General features: G+C 42.3%; 1 protein-coding gene across 2 annotated transcripts; it reads left to right on the plus strand.

The window, feature by feature from the left end:
* The first annotated feature begins 1,997 nt into the window (after positions 1-1,997).
* slc12a9 (solute carrier family 12 member 9) lies at positions 1,998-12,958 on the plus strand. 2 transcript variants are annotated; one of them, XM_076889075.1, is made up of 15 exons: positions 1,998-2,274; positions 3,690-3,722; positions 4,029-4,256; positions 4,368-4,502; positions 4,602-4,739; positions 4,848-5,150; positions 5,252-5,359; positions 7,471-7,582; positions 7,659-7,816; positions 7,901-7,983; positions 8,063-8,187; positions 9,281-9,473; positions 9,573-9,747; positions 10,727-10,873; positions 10,969-12,958. In XM_076889075.1, the coding sequence occupies exons 3-15, from the start codon at positions 4,052-4,054 to the stop codon at positions 11,793-11,795; spliced, it is 2,709 nt and encodes a 902-aa protein (XP_076745190.1). In that variant the 5' UTR covers positions 1,998-2,274; positions 3,690-3,722; positions 4,029-4,051; the 3' UTR covers positions 11,796-12,958. The 2 variants fall into 2 exon arrangements, with proteins under 2 accessions (XP_076745190.1, XP_004563949.3); XM_004563892.4 differs by lacking the exon at positions 3,690-3,722 and having other exon boundaries at positions 1,999-2,274; positions 4,019-4,256.
* Positions 12,959-13,653: the final 695 nt, after the last annotated feature.

Genomic DNA, 13,653 nt, shown 5'->3' on the forward strand with positions numbered 1-13,653 from the left:
CCATTGAGAGCATCCTCACTGGATGCATCACCACCTGGTATGGCAACAGCACCGCCTACAACTGCAAAGCTCTCCAGCGAGTAGTGCGGTGCTCTGAACGGATAATTAGAGGTGAGCTTCCCTCCCTCCAAGACATCTACAGGAAGCGGTGCCTGAGGAAAGCGGGGAGGATCATCAAGGACTCCAGTCACCCCAGCCATAAACTGTTCAGACTACTTCCATCAGGAAGGAGGTTCTGCAGCATCCGGTCCCGTACCAGCAGACTGAGAGACAGCTTTTTCCATCAGGCCATCAGACTGCTGAACACGTCATAGACACCTCAGCTTCACTACTGGAACTTCAACATTATGCACTCCACACTGTATATAAATGCCACTTGTTTTGCACATATTCAACTCTGTATATTTTATATATTTTATTATTATTATTATTATTATTATTATTATTATTATTTTTTATTTATTTTTTTTACTATTTAATTTGTAAAAATGTGTATACACACACGCACACACACACACACACACACACACACACACACACACGTAGGAAAATATTTAGTATACACATCCAGAAATGCATACACTATTATATATTGTACATATATTTATTAGTTTCAGGTTGGCCATTCTTGTATTTTGCTCGTTTGTGTTGTTGTGTTTGCACATCTCTGTTGCTTGTGGGGCTCGCACACAAGAATTTCACTCGCATGTGCTGTGCCAGTGTGCCTGCACATGTGATGTGACAATAAAAGTGATTTGATTTGATTTGATTTGAATAATTTAGCATACCTGAGCTTTTCTCTGTGTTTTCCTTCCTTAAGAATGGCTTCTTGACAGCCACTGTCACTCACCCTTCTGATGATCTTTTAGATACTTTTCACCTGGTGAGGCTGTCTTAGGTCTGTCTTTTGTCTTCTACCTGTTCAATTTTCTCAGATTTTAGTGAGAACACATTGTACCCCATGCCAAGATATACAAAGCTTTTGACTAATAGTTTTTTGAGAATCACATTGGTTGGTGCAAATACTATTTTATGCCTATCAAACTCCATTATCTTTGGCATAAAAAAATAGATTCAGCTGAAGAAGCTTGAATAAACTGTGTGCTTTTGCACAAGGCTGATAGTAACAAAGTCCCAAAAGATATTCAAAATAGGTTCTTTGCTAAGTGTTCTGTTTTGAGTAAACACAACACTGGCTCATCTCTTGAGCTTGAATGATTCAAAGGTCAATGTTAAGTGGCTTAATAAACAACTGAAAATAAGGGGAAAAGCAGCCAGTGTCCAAAAAGAAAAAAAATCTTTAAAAGGCCTTCAAAAAACCTGGAGAACCAATCAATACCTTTAAAAAAAATAAATAAATTACAAGACTTGGAAGCAAAAACGAAAGAAATGAGGGACAGCTCGAGACTTTTGCACAGCACTTCGTGCACTAGAGCCTTCTGCAAACATCTGATCAGATGTTGATACTGCAGTAGTGCTTCCGAGGGCACATGCTGCATGACATTTCAGTCTGCAGGCTATGCACCCACCGACATTATGCAACTCCCGCACAAACGTTCTCGATTACATCGAGAAGTGGTTTGATTTCCTGGAGTTGAATGGATGGAGATGAACAGATTGATTTTCTTTGGGTTTTATTTTTGTTTTTAATCAAGAAAAACGCCATTATTTGACAGGTTTAGTCGGTGCCCATGTTTGACCAGTAAGTCCTCTTTGATATTTGGTGACCCCTGGAGGGAAGAAATGGCATTGCACTCCAGGATACAGATCGACCTATACTGTGTGCTAAATGAGCCGGTGTTCATACAGTACTCAGTACAGGCTGCTCAGAACAGACTGCGATCCAGAGTCATCACCTGCACTCTTCTACACTTATTTAAAGTGACTTATAAAGCCCTGGCGAGGCCACCAGTTGGGGGCGTGGTTTTCTCTGACAAGCAGTACCTTTCCTCATATTTGTAATGTTTTGCCCTCCCCTGTAGGCAGTCACATGAGCAGTGTCAGCTCTCCCGTGACACTTTTTAACAAATAACAGAGGGAACGAGGCGTGCCGCGGTAGTTGTATTATTATTGGGCAGCACATCTTTCGCAGCATCCAACTCTAGGGGAAGCTAATCTCGGTCAGCCAGCCCATTGCTTCCACATTTGTGAGTCTACTGCGCATCTGACGCGAGAGACTTCTCCACACAACTGACACAGGCTCAACCAAACACCCAGCTTCCAAACCAACAAAAGGAGTTCACAAGCAGGAAGTGGTTGAAAGTGTGCCGAGAGGTAAGGTTGACTCTGCTCGGTGTTTTAGCTGGGGGCGGGGGGAAGGCACATCACATCACGGGGCGCGTTTCGTGGCAAACATGTTTGATTTTGCCGATTGAATGACAGTTCAGGAGCATTTAGATCAGCTGTGTTGTTTACATTATGGCGGGATCAGCCGGCCCGAACTTCCTGACCGTCGGGCTTGGGGAGAAATTTACCCAAAATGCACCAGCACACGCATAGTTAAGCTTTTGCCCCGATTTACCCTTCTCTGGAGATGTAAAGTTTTTATGCTCCAGTTGCTCCACCCTCATCCAACGTACATGTGACGGAAGCGGTGATTTATTTTACCTACCTACATGTTTATAAAAATAGGGTCCGGGGACCCAGGAGGGCCTATAATTCCCGATAGACTGAATCGTGGTTTTCGTCATCATCATCATTTATCATCGTAAACATCAGCACAGTGCGTCACTGACAGCATCTTGCAGAGCATGCGCCATAATGCCCGTTTCAGCATCAACTAGAATACAGGAACTCACAAACTGATGCATGTGGCTATCTCTGAATGCTTAACTTCCCTTTTATAACCACCAAGAAGTCGTTTGTCATGATGGGGGTAAGCCTATGTAATTTACGAAAGACTTGCAACTAACACAAAACAAATAACAGCTGAGAAGCTCTGTGAATTCAAGTGCCTTTCTGACGCTTTCTTTAGTTTATGTCTCAAATGAGACAAAGGAAAACCTCATGTGAGCAGGTGACACCAATAAGTGTTTGCCCTTTTTTGTTGTTATCCTTGAGAAATAGATCTAAATTAACTGTCTAATAACTAATCCGATATTTAACAGATAGTATCATTGACATAAATCAGTTGCTAGCTAGAACCCTCTATAATAATTTGGAGAAAATGTACCTGGCGTGTTCAGTCAAGCTCTGTTGTGTATGACTTAGGTGGCAGTCTGGGTTTCCTATCATGTGATTTCTGTAGCTGAGCTAATAGCTTTCAGAAAGCTGCTCTGCTGGTTCAGTGATGAAAAATATCTCCTTGAGGAACAATTACAAAGCGAATGCTGAGAGGAACAAAACACGCAAGGCCACCTGGTTGCTGCTCAGCTGAGGTGGCTGCTGTTTTTTTTTCTCTCTCCTGTATGTCAAAACAGACAAGCAGCTGTGAATCAGGTGACTACAAATACCGACCTGAAGTGTGAGCAGGAACTTCATAATGAAGTCTGCTATAAACTTGGCCTGCAGATTCTTTCTGCAGCATGTGAGCGTTTGATCGTGATGATAAAGAAAAAACAAAAGTACTTACTTTTAAACCAGCTAATTCTCAGCTGGTGAAGAGTAACTACTTGATCAGGGCTTGTAAGTATTTATAAGACGTTCTAGGGCATTTGCTGTTGTTTCACATGATGATCACTTGTTTTTAGGAGGCACTGAAAGGGGCAAGGAGGCAAATTCTCAGCGTGATTTCAAAACTGTGTGAAAATGGAGTTCCTATTGACCGTGCCACGCCCTTTAGCCTGCAGGCTTTCATATGTCCAAGTCAACAAAAGGAGAATGGGAGATAAGTGAGAGATAAATTGGGCTTAACAAATGACAGCAATCTGTGTTGTGCACAAAGCAGACAGACAAGGTAGAAGTGACTCAGGCCATCAACTCCAAGTTCAGATGCTGCCTACCTGAAGCAGATTAAACTCCGTAGAACTGCTTCAAAATGGTTTTAAAACGGTCTCTATTGGTTTCTTTTTTTCCACAGGAGTAGACTAAGCAGAACCTCTTCTCTGCAGCCATGTCAAACGAACACACGCCCCTGATCACCTCAGGGGTGTGCGGTCTGAATGTGACTGCAGCGGTATGTGGCACGGATGCGGACCCCACCCAAGAATCCAGCTCCGGGACGCCAAATCAGAATCCTCGAAAATTGAACACGTTTTTCGGTGTTATGGTGCCAACTGTCCTCTCAATGTTCAGCATTGTGCTATTTCTGAGAACAGGTGAGAGGCGCATGTTTGAACAGATTTTAAAAAAGCCATGCTTGGCATGTTTTTAATGGCTCACGTCATTGTGCTGTAGTGACTCACGTGGTGTGATCTCCTTCTTTGCAGGGTTTGTGGTTGGTCATGCGGGCCTGTTGCAGGCTCTTTTGATGGTGGTTGTAGCCTACACCATCATATCTCTTACGATACTGTCCATCTGTGCTATTTCCACCAATGGTGCGATACAGGGCGGTGGAGCGTATTGTATCCTTACAGACCAAACTGTTTCAAACTTTTTTTTTTTAAAATCATCCTTTGCCACAGTTTCAGGTGAACCATAAGCCTTAACAAAAACACAATCAGACATGATAAGCCGGTCTCTGGGACCCGAGTTTGGAGGAAGTATTGGTTTAATGTTCTTTCTAGCAAAAATCTTTGCATGTGGAGGCTATGTTCTAGGTCTCGTAGAAGCCATACTTGATGTATTTGGTGCAGATCCCGGTAAGGTCCTACTCGTATTTTGTTTCACTATATATATATTTTTTCCATTAAATGATCTACTTCATTTACTTTATCCCATAAGTTTTCTGCCTGATTTTTTCTTTTTAGACTCCTCTGTGTCCACGGGCGTGCGGGTGCTTCCCCAGGGTTACTGGTACACAGTGTTGTATTCTGCAGTAATCCTTCTGCTGTGTCTGCTTGTGTGTCTGGTGGGCGCCCACATCTACTCCCGCACTGCCTTCGTCATCCTTCTGGTGGTCACTGTATCGCTGCTGTCTGTCTTCATCAGTTCTGTAGCAGTCAAACCTCAAGAATTCATCATTACCCACCACGGACCTAGCAACCAGACCCTCCATTACAACGCCAGCTACACTGGTTTCAGCGCCACCACACTGAAGAACAACCTGGGCCGTAAGTATAGATGGGCCACAAGTGTTAATGCTTGTAAGGACAGGGAAGCATCTATTTAAGGTCTTGCTGAGGTTCCTCTTTTTTTCCCCCTTTCTCTCTAGCTGGTTACTCGTTGGACTACAGCACCAACTCTGTCATGTCTTTTGCCACCGTGTTTGCGGTCATGTTCACCAGCTGCACAGGAATCATGGCTGGAGCCAACATGTCAGGTGAAAATTTGTTGGGGGTGACAGTGCTACTAGCGATATTTTTAAATACTTTCCTTTTTCTTGAACATTTACGTCTTTTTGATTATTTGAACGACATTTCAGAGGCAGATATTGCAGTTTCTACCAAAATCTAGTGGTAGATTTAAAAGCAGGACTTTCACTTCCTGTTATCGTTTCTTATATTATCTTGCGTTACCACAATACCCAAAAGATCTCTGTGACTGTTTTCTCAAGGTCTCCTCATGGTGCATTATGCACTGCGCAGAGGTCTTGAGTCATCCCTCATTTCTTTATATTTTGTGAGGAAAGAATTTAAATGCATGGAGTAATTTATTGAAAAGTGCAAAGATACATGAAAACATGAGAGGAAAAGACAAAAACAGAGTCTAACAAGCTTGAAAGTCAATATTTGGTGTGTTCAACTTTATTCTTTAATGCACCCTGTCATGTCTTTAAGTAGTCTTCACTAATAGTTCTCCAGGCCTCTTGAAAGACATTCAAAGCTCGTCTTTGGATGTTGGCTGCTTTTTGTTCCATTTTCTGTCACAATGCTTCGATGCTGATCGTGCTCCACTGTGTGGTTTTTCTGTCCAGGTAGGTTTTTTTCTGCATTGGTAGTATGTTTGCAAACTGATGACATTCATAATTTCATCAATTTTAGCAAGGTCTCTGACACCACTGACTGAAATGGAGTGCAGAACCTTGACAGAGTCTCCACTGTGTTTCACAGATGGCTGTAAATATCCTTGACCTCCTCTGTACATATTTCCTTTTCTCTTAAGAATTCCTTGATAGCCATCCTTTCACAGAGATTGTTTCTGATAAAGCTTCAGCGAACAGTTTATGGATCAACTGGTGGATGAGATTTATTTCTCAGTTCTCTGTCAGGCCTTAGCTGGACCTTTTCTCGTTTCTTAAGGGCATGACTTTCAGATAATATTGTGGATATTTTTTAAGACCTGGAAACAAGTGGACAAGTAGACGTTTGTTCTCCACTTGTCCAGGTTCCAAATAGTTTTTAAGGACACGCTGCACACTAAGCTGACATGTGTCAAGTTTTCAGCTGATAGCTCTTTGGGAATCATGTAAATATTTAAAAAATACTTTTTTGTATCTATCAAACTTTGTTATCTTTTCTTAAGAAATGGCAACAAATGATGTCTGTGAAGGTTCTCAGTCATCCAGGTCATCGTAGTCTAAGGAGCTTGGAAGGAAAAGCGTCTGGACTTCTTTAAGTTGCTTGAAGACGTTTCACCTCTCATCCGAGAAGCTTCTTCAGTTCTAAGGTCAAATGGTGGGGAGTCCCAGATTTAAACCCAGTGGCAGTATTATCCCCCCAAAGAGGGACAAAAGGACCCCCTGATGATCCTCTACCTAATCACATGAGCCGAGGTGTGAAACTGGGTGTGGGTCCCAATCAGCCAGGGTTTCGGGTGAGCTCATTGTGAAACCTGGGCCCACCCTATCATGTGATTTCCTGAGGTCAGATGGCCCAGGGTGTGAGTGGGCGTTAAGGCGTCTGGGAAGGGATCTCAAAACTGGATTATAGATGGCAGACAGTTCGTGTCGCAAACGACTGGGACTCTCCACCATTTGACCCTTAGAACTGAAGACGCTTCTCGGATGAGAGGTGAAACGTCTTCTAGCAACTTAAAGAAGTCCAGACGCTTTTCTTTCCAAGCTCCTTAGACGGCAACAAATGATGTGTTTTTGCAACACGTTGCTGGTAACAAAGTGCCTAAAGGTACAATTTAAAATTGGTTCTGCGCTAAGTTGTCTGTTTTGTGTAAACACAACACTGGTTCATCCCTTGAGTTAGGTGTCTTTTGGGTGTCAGTGTGAAGTGGCTTATGAAAGACATTCTTCTGGAGATGGTCAGGTGCAATTACTGGAGTGTAAATGAGTGAAGAAGCGGCCAATTCAAAAGCTCTTTTGAAAGCCTGGAGAACTATTCCTTGAAACATAATAGTCTGGCTCCTTATCAGAGAAGTATAAAGAATCGGTGGTGGCTCAAGACCTTTGCACAATACTGTATGAACATGCAAAAATTGGTCTCACGTACATAAACATGCACTTCATGACAGCAGCTCTTACTCCACTCATCTCTGCAGGGGAGCTGAAGAATCCGAGTGTTGCAATCCCTAAAGGCACCATCATAGCCGTCAGTTACACTTTCATCGTCTACGTCCTGCTCTTCTTCATGATCAGCGCTACCTGTGACAGGTCGGAAATGGCTTATCAAATATAAATGACATAAAAATAGGACGTTTGAGTTATGATAACAAACATATTTCTTTAGGACCCTGTTGATTCAAGATTATGGCTTTTTGCAACGGATCAACTTATGGCCACCGTTTGTCACTATTGGGATATACTGCGCCTCACTGTCAGCAGCGATGTGTGCCATGATAGGAGCGTCCCGTATCCTGCATGCTCTTGCTCTGGATCACCTCTTTGGTAAGGCTCATCCTTTTTTTTTTTAAATATTTTTTTATACTTCTTATGGGATTAATTATGAAACTTTAATGGTTTTCCTCAAAGGCTTTCCATTAGCCCCAGCTGCCATCACATCAGCTTCAGGAAATCCTTGGGTGGCGGTGCTGTTCACCTGGGGCCTGACACAGGTGAGTTCCTGCAGCCCGCAGGTCCCTGTTTTTGAAATTGGAACTGGTTGACTAACCTGTAGTTTGTGGCTTGTTGCAGTGCGTGGTGTTTGCAGGGGAGCTCAATGTGATAGCAGGTTTGGTGACTGTTTTCTACTTACTTGCCTACGCTGCAGTTGACTTGGCCTGTTTGGCGCTTGAGTGGGCATCAGCTCCAAATTTCAGGTAATGAGCACAGACTGTATATTAAAAGATGGCTGTAGCCTCTGGGTTAAAAAAAATGGAGCCAATGGACGAATGCTTTAAACTAGGATTTTTTTTTTTTAAAGGTTAACTCGTATGGACCCAAAACCTTACTACTTGCATGATTAATCACCTCATTAAACACTTTTAAACACTTAAACTTTTGACTTAATGTGCAAGTTAGCATAGTGTTCATGTTATAAAATGTAGCCCTGTTTAGTGTAAAACAGCTGATAAAGCACTATATGTGTAAAAAGTTGCTACCACACTATCATGCTGTGCCCAGTGCTTTTTGATTCAGAGCCACACCTTGCTTGTGATGTCTAGTTTCAAAATATGCACATGTTAATGACTAAAATGCTTAACTCATGCTTAAGGTTTTAAATTCTGCAAAATGTCTTAAGTAGAGTCGTAATAAATACTGATCAACCAGTAGTGAAAGAACAATAAAAACTTGTGTGGTGTCTGCTGACCTCTGTCAGTGGCAACTCATTGTTGACATTGTGGAACCTACAATGTCGTTACATTAACAGACAACAGCAAGCTTCATCATATTAGCATGAATTCAGCAGGAGGATAAGTTGCAGTGAAGCTGCAGCAATAATGTGTCACTGCATTAGCTGATTTTGGTTATAATCTGAATGGTTTCCAGCAAAAGTGAAAAACATTTTAGGTTTGCAAATGTGAGAACTTGTTGCTTTTCTGTATTATCGTGAGGTTATTGTTTAATTGTTAGGAGTCTGTGTTGACAAGAAAGATGTGATGGTAATTTTTCAAAAAACGTCTGACATTTTCAGAGAACAAATGGTTAATAGATTTGATTGTGACCGCAAAGCAGTTGAAAGCACTTAGTAACAGGACTGTAAATATCACAGCCCGAGAGCATTTTAGTCCTTCTGTGCCTACATTTAACATTGTGCTATGGTACCATGAAAGTGTAATCAATTAATCAATTCTGGAAGGACATAAGAAAACACTTGTTCTGTGACACTACAAAAGCTAAACATATATTGCCATAAAAGTGATATCCATCCGCTCGTGCTGTTCATGTCTTGTCTGTGTGTGTGTTTAACAGACCAACCTTCCAGCTCTTTTCCTGGCACACCTGCCTGCTGGGGATTGTGAGCTGTTTGGCCATGATGTTCGTCATCAATCCCGTGTACTCCTCGGGCAGCATCGTGCTCCTCCTACTGCTGCTGCTTTTCCTCCACTACAGATCGCCCACTAGCAGCTGGGGCTACATCAGCCAGGCTCTCATTTTCCACCAGGTTATCTGGACACAGTCACTCGCACTCATACACACAAAGTCCAGCATGCACTACAGTTTCTCAATAGTTTCGCTTCTCTTTATCCGCTCTGGTTTTTAGGTGCGCAAGTATCTGCTGATGCTGGATGTGAGGAAAGACCACGTGAAGTTCTGGAGGCCGCAGGTGTTGTTGATGGTGGCCAACCCCCGCTCTTCCAGCCAGCTCATCCTGTTTGTAAATCAGCTGAAGAAGGGAGGACTGTATGTGCTGGGTCATGTGCAGCTGGGAGATCTGGGTAATGCTCATTAGGTGGCGTGTTATGGCCGTCTGCAGCTAACAGTATTAAATTACTCTTATCGTTGTGGTTTTGCTTATGACTTAACTGAAGTTGCTGCTGCTGTTGTTTGAAGGCCTCAGATACTCACATTCAGTATCAGTTTTGCACTGTTTGGGTTCTGTGACTAATTCGTACCAAAGCATTTTGTTACCTGTAGTGCTGAAACATTGTGTATTTATAGCTAAAACCTACCTTTTGATGTCCTGTGCCTGGAAAGCCTGACGCTATGAATCAACTTGCAGTCATCTGTAAGTTGTAGGATTCATATGAGCTCTGACAGGCCTGATCACACATACCATCATGAAAAGTTTCCTTGTGGGGACTTAATGTGCAGGAGCTTTTGCACTTGACTTTTTTCCTGTGGCACAGTAGCTTCAAACTGAGGGTTCAGATAGATAATTAGCTCCTTATTGATTTGGCCTTGCGGAACTACATTTCTTTTTATTCAATCCTTAATCCATACTGCCACAATCCACTATCCTGCTGGGGCCTTTCTGCGTGGAGTCTGCATGTTCTGATGTTTGTGTGGGTTAGGTTAGCTAAAATGATTATTCTAAATTGCCCATAGGTGCAAATGTGAGTGTGAATGGTTGTCTGTCTCTATGTGCTAGCCCTGCGATAGCCTGGGGACCTGACCAGGGTTCGACTCATTCTGTGGCATCTTGGAGAGGCTCCAGCTGAGTTGCTCCAGATGTTTATTTGAGTGTGGATGTGTGTGAATATCAGATAGAAAGCACTTAGACATAGAAAAACATGCTTTTATGAATGGGTGAATGAAACATGTTGCATAAAGCACTTTAAGTGCTTGAGCAGGACAGTGCTGTATAAGAACCAGTCCATTTACCACTCACCATTTCCTTGATGAAATTGCATCTATTAAATGAAGCTCTCAGCTTAGTTTTGGTGAATGTATTTTTCTGTCTACTCTGTGTTTTAGACACCTTGCCTTCAGATCCAGTCCAGCAGCAGTACAACTTTTGGATGAGCCTAGTTGATAAACTTGGGGTGAAGGCCTTTGTTGACCTGACACTCTCTCCTACTGTCAGACAGGGAACTCAGCATCTGCTTCGCATCACAGGCCTAGGTAAGCTCATTTTTGTCTCCTCGCTTTTCTGGTGATTGCATTCAGTCCAGAGTGTGACGTTACTTTATGTGCTGACTCCTACATTCCTCTAAAAGGTGGCATGAAGCCCAACATGCTGATTTTGGGGTTCTATGACAGCTGCACTCCTGAGGACTTCCTCCTGCAGGACTCTGCCTTCTGCGACACAGCAGTGGAACGAGGCGGCGAGGATGAATTTAATTTTGGGGTTGACCTGCCTTCACTGCAGGCTCATTTCCCCCCCGTCCGGGATGCAGAAAGCCCGCGGTGGCTCGCACCAGAGGAATACGTTGGGATAATTTCTGACGCCATTAAAATGAACAAGAGCGTGTGCCTGGGTCGGTATTTCTTCCAGTTAGAGGGAGAAGATAAAGACAGCAAGGTTGACGGCTCGGAGCGGATTATAGACGTGTGGCCACTCAACCTGCTCCAGCCGGGCAGCCGTGACTACGAGGACGTGTGCAGCCTCTTTCTGCTGCAGATGGCCTGCGTACTCAACATGTCCAACAAATGGCGGCATGCAAAAATGAGAATTTTCCTCAACGTGGGAACCGCTTCCAGCGACCAGGGATGGATGGTCAACGAAGAGGCCTTTCGAGAGCTGCTGAGGAAGCTGAGGATCAGGGCGTCGATAAAGATCGTGCCATGGGACTCTGTGGTGCAGCACCACACTCCCACCGCAGAGCCAGCACAAGCTCCGTCCAAGAGCTTCTTGTCAGCAGTGAACCACATGTTGATGGAGCACAGCTCGCAAGCTACCGTTCGCTTCCTGTATTTACCTCAACCTCCTTCACAACGCAGCCAGTCACAGGTGTTTCTAGCTCAGCTGGAAGCAGTGACCAATGAATTGGGTCCAACGCTTCTAATTCACGGCGTCACCCCAGTCACGTACACTGACCTCTGAGCATGTGCAGTGATGACTTTTTGTCATCGCAGTACGATTTGTCATTGAAATAGTGTCTTATCTCATTGTTCACTTAAATGCGGGTAGCAACGATGGTCAAGTAGCACTTGAGGTCTTTCATTTAAATATGATATTTCCTTATTTTTATATACTTGAACTATTGAACTGGCTTCAACTGAACCAGGAACCGGGAGAATACTTTGCTTTTGTTGATACAACCTTCTTCTTGCATTATCTTCAGACCTGTCTAAACAAAATCAGGCCAAAGGCTCTTCGTAACAAACGCGCATGTTGTTTTAAGCTGCGCGGGTTGCCCAGGGCATTACATATAGAATATATCTGTCTATAATTTCAGTGCTGAAATGCTGAGCTTTGGATTAACAAAAACGAGTGCAGAATAAATTCCTCTAGTTCAATTTCTAAATGGCATTGTGTTCTTTTTGTTTGTACTTTTTTTTGCTGCCTACTTTCGTTCCTTCGCTCTCATGTTTCTGCTGGTTGCTGGACCAAGAGATCCAAAGACGTCTTTTGTTTGGGACCCTGATTCATTCAGATTTGTATTTATTTGTTTTTGTTGTTGTTTTTCATGTCCTCATGCCAATTTATGAATTTTTTCCCCAGTGATATAAAAGGAATTGTTACAGTTTTGACATTAGAATGATACATTTGTTGCTATTATTTGTGTTTATTTAAAAAAAAAAAAAAAAAAAAGTGGATTGGACTTGGTGCTAGCAGAGCAGACTCTAAAAGTACTTCAGAAAGGGTTATTCAGTTACGTTGGAGGTGATAAATAATGATAACAATAACGCTGAACAAATATATTTCATATAATCATATTTCAGTCTTTCATGGTGAGGATGACATTTCAGACCAGTAAAGACAAACAAGTTTTCATCACATTTTTACAAAATATTCAAGTAACCATATTTACAACATGAGATGTCACAACACACCGAGTTTGTTGTCACTGCTGAAAAAGCATCAGCGTGTTCTTGTTTGTGCTTGATGAGAACACTTTTGGACTCTTGCACTCTAATATTACTGAAATTACTGCCACAGGCACTGTCTGTTGTCATCCCTGGAGCTGTTACGTAAATTAATATTTTTGTTGTAACCACTTATGTGTTCAAACCACAGAATGTAATAAAAACAGATCAAATCTACATATCTGCCAGTTGTATTACGATTCTTTTTTTTCTTTGCCTTCAGTGCAATTCTCACATCAGAAAAGTCATTCTCACTACTCTTACTGCAGAATAATTTACTCCGCCCACGTTAACTTTTCTCATTGTTTTTATACAGTGCTGTAGTTTTTCCACATACTTCACAGCTAAAGATAGAAGTTGTTGTGTTGATGCACTTTTCATCTTAATCTCATTAAAACACAGTTTGCACTCTTGATTGCTCACTTTCCTGATTACTGCATTAGTGTTTTTACTGTAATCCAGGGGTAGGCAACCTTTCTGATGACGAGTGCCATTTAAAATTTCCTCAGAAGTCAGTGTGCCATATGATTGCATTAGCAATAAATTTAATAACGCTCTATATTAACGGTTACACACTATATAGAACCACTTTATAGAATTATATTTGTTCACAGATGAAACCAAAAAAAAAAAAGACACTTTTTATCCATAACAAGAACTCCATAACAGCAAATGAACTATACAACAGAAAATACAAATGTTATTTATGGTCTCCTCACAACAATGATAAGAAAAATAAACTGGGCCAATATGGCATGTTTGTTAATACAGAGACACACATGTTAATGTGATCTCTGGTCTCCCACTCAGAGACATAGGTCTCCGACTGTCCAGCATTCAGACGGCTACCTGAGGACACTCATGTGAGAAAA

This window comes from Maylandia zebra, linkage group LG10 (assembly GCF_041146795.1).
Source record: "Maylandia zebra isolate NMK-2024a linkage group LG10, Mzebra_GT3a, whole genome shotgun sequence".
Taxonomy (NCBI): domain Eukaryota; kingdom Metazoa; phylum Chordata; class Actinopteri; order Cichliformes; family Cichlidae; genus Maylandia; species Maylandia zebra.

Excerpts from the sequence above, each read along its gene's own strand:
- slc12a9 (XM_076889075.1), top strand. The coding sequence starts at position 4,052 with ATGTCAAACGAACACACGCCCCTGATCACCTCAGGGGTGTGCGGTCTG. Across the intron at positions 4,257-4,367 it reads TGTGCTATTTCTGAGAACAG|GGTTTGTGGTTGGTCATGCG; the intron begins GTGAGAGGCGCA and ends CCTTCTTTGCAG. Across the intron at positions 9,748-10,726 it reads TGTGCAGCTGGGAGATCTGG|ACACCTTGCCTTCAGATCCA; the intron begins GTAATGCTCATT and ends TCTGTGTTTTAG.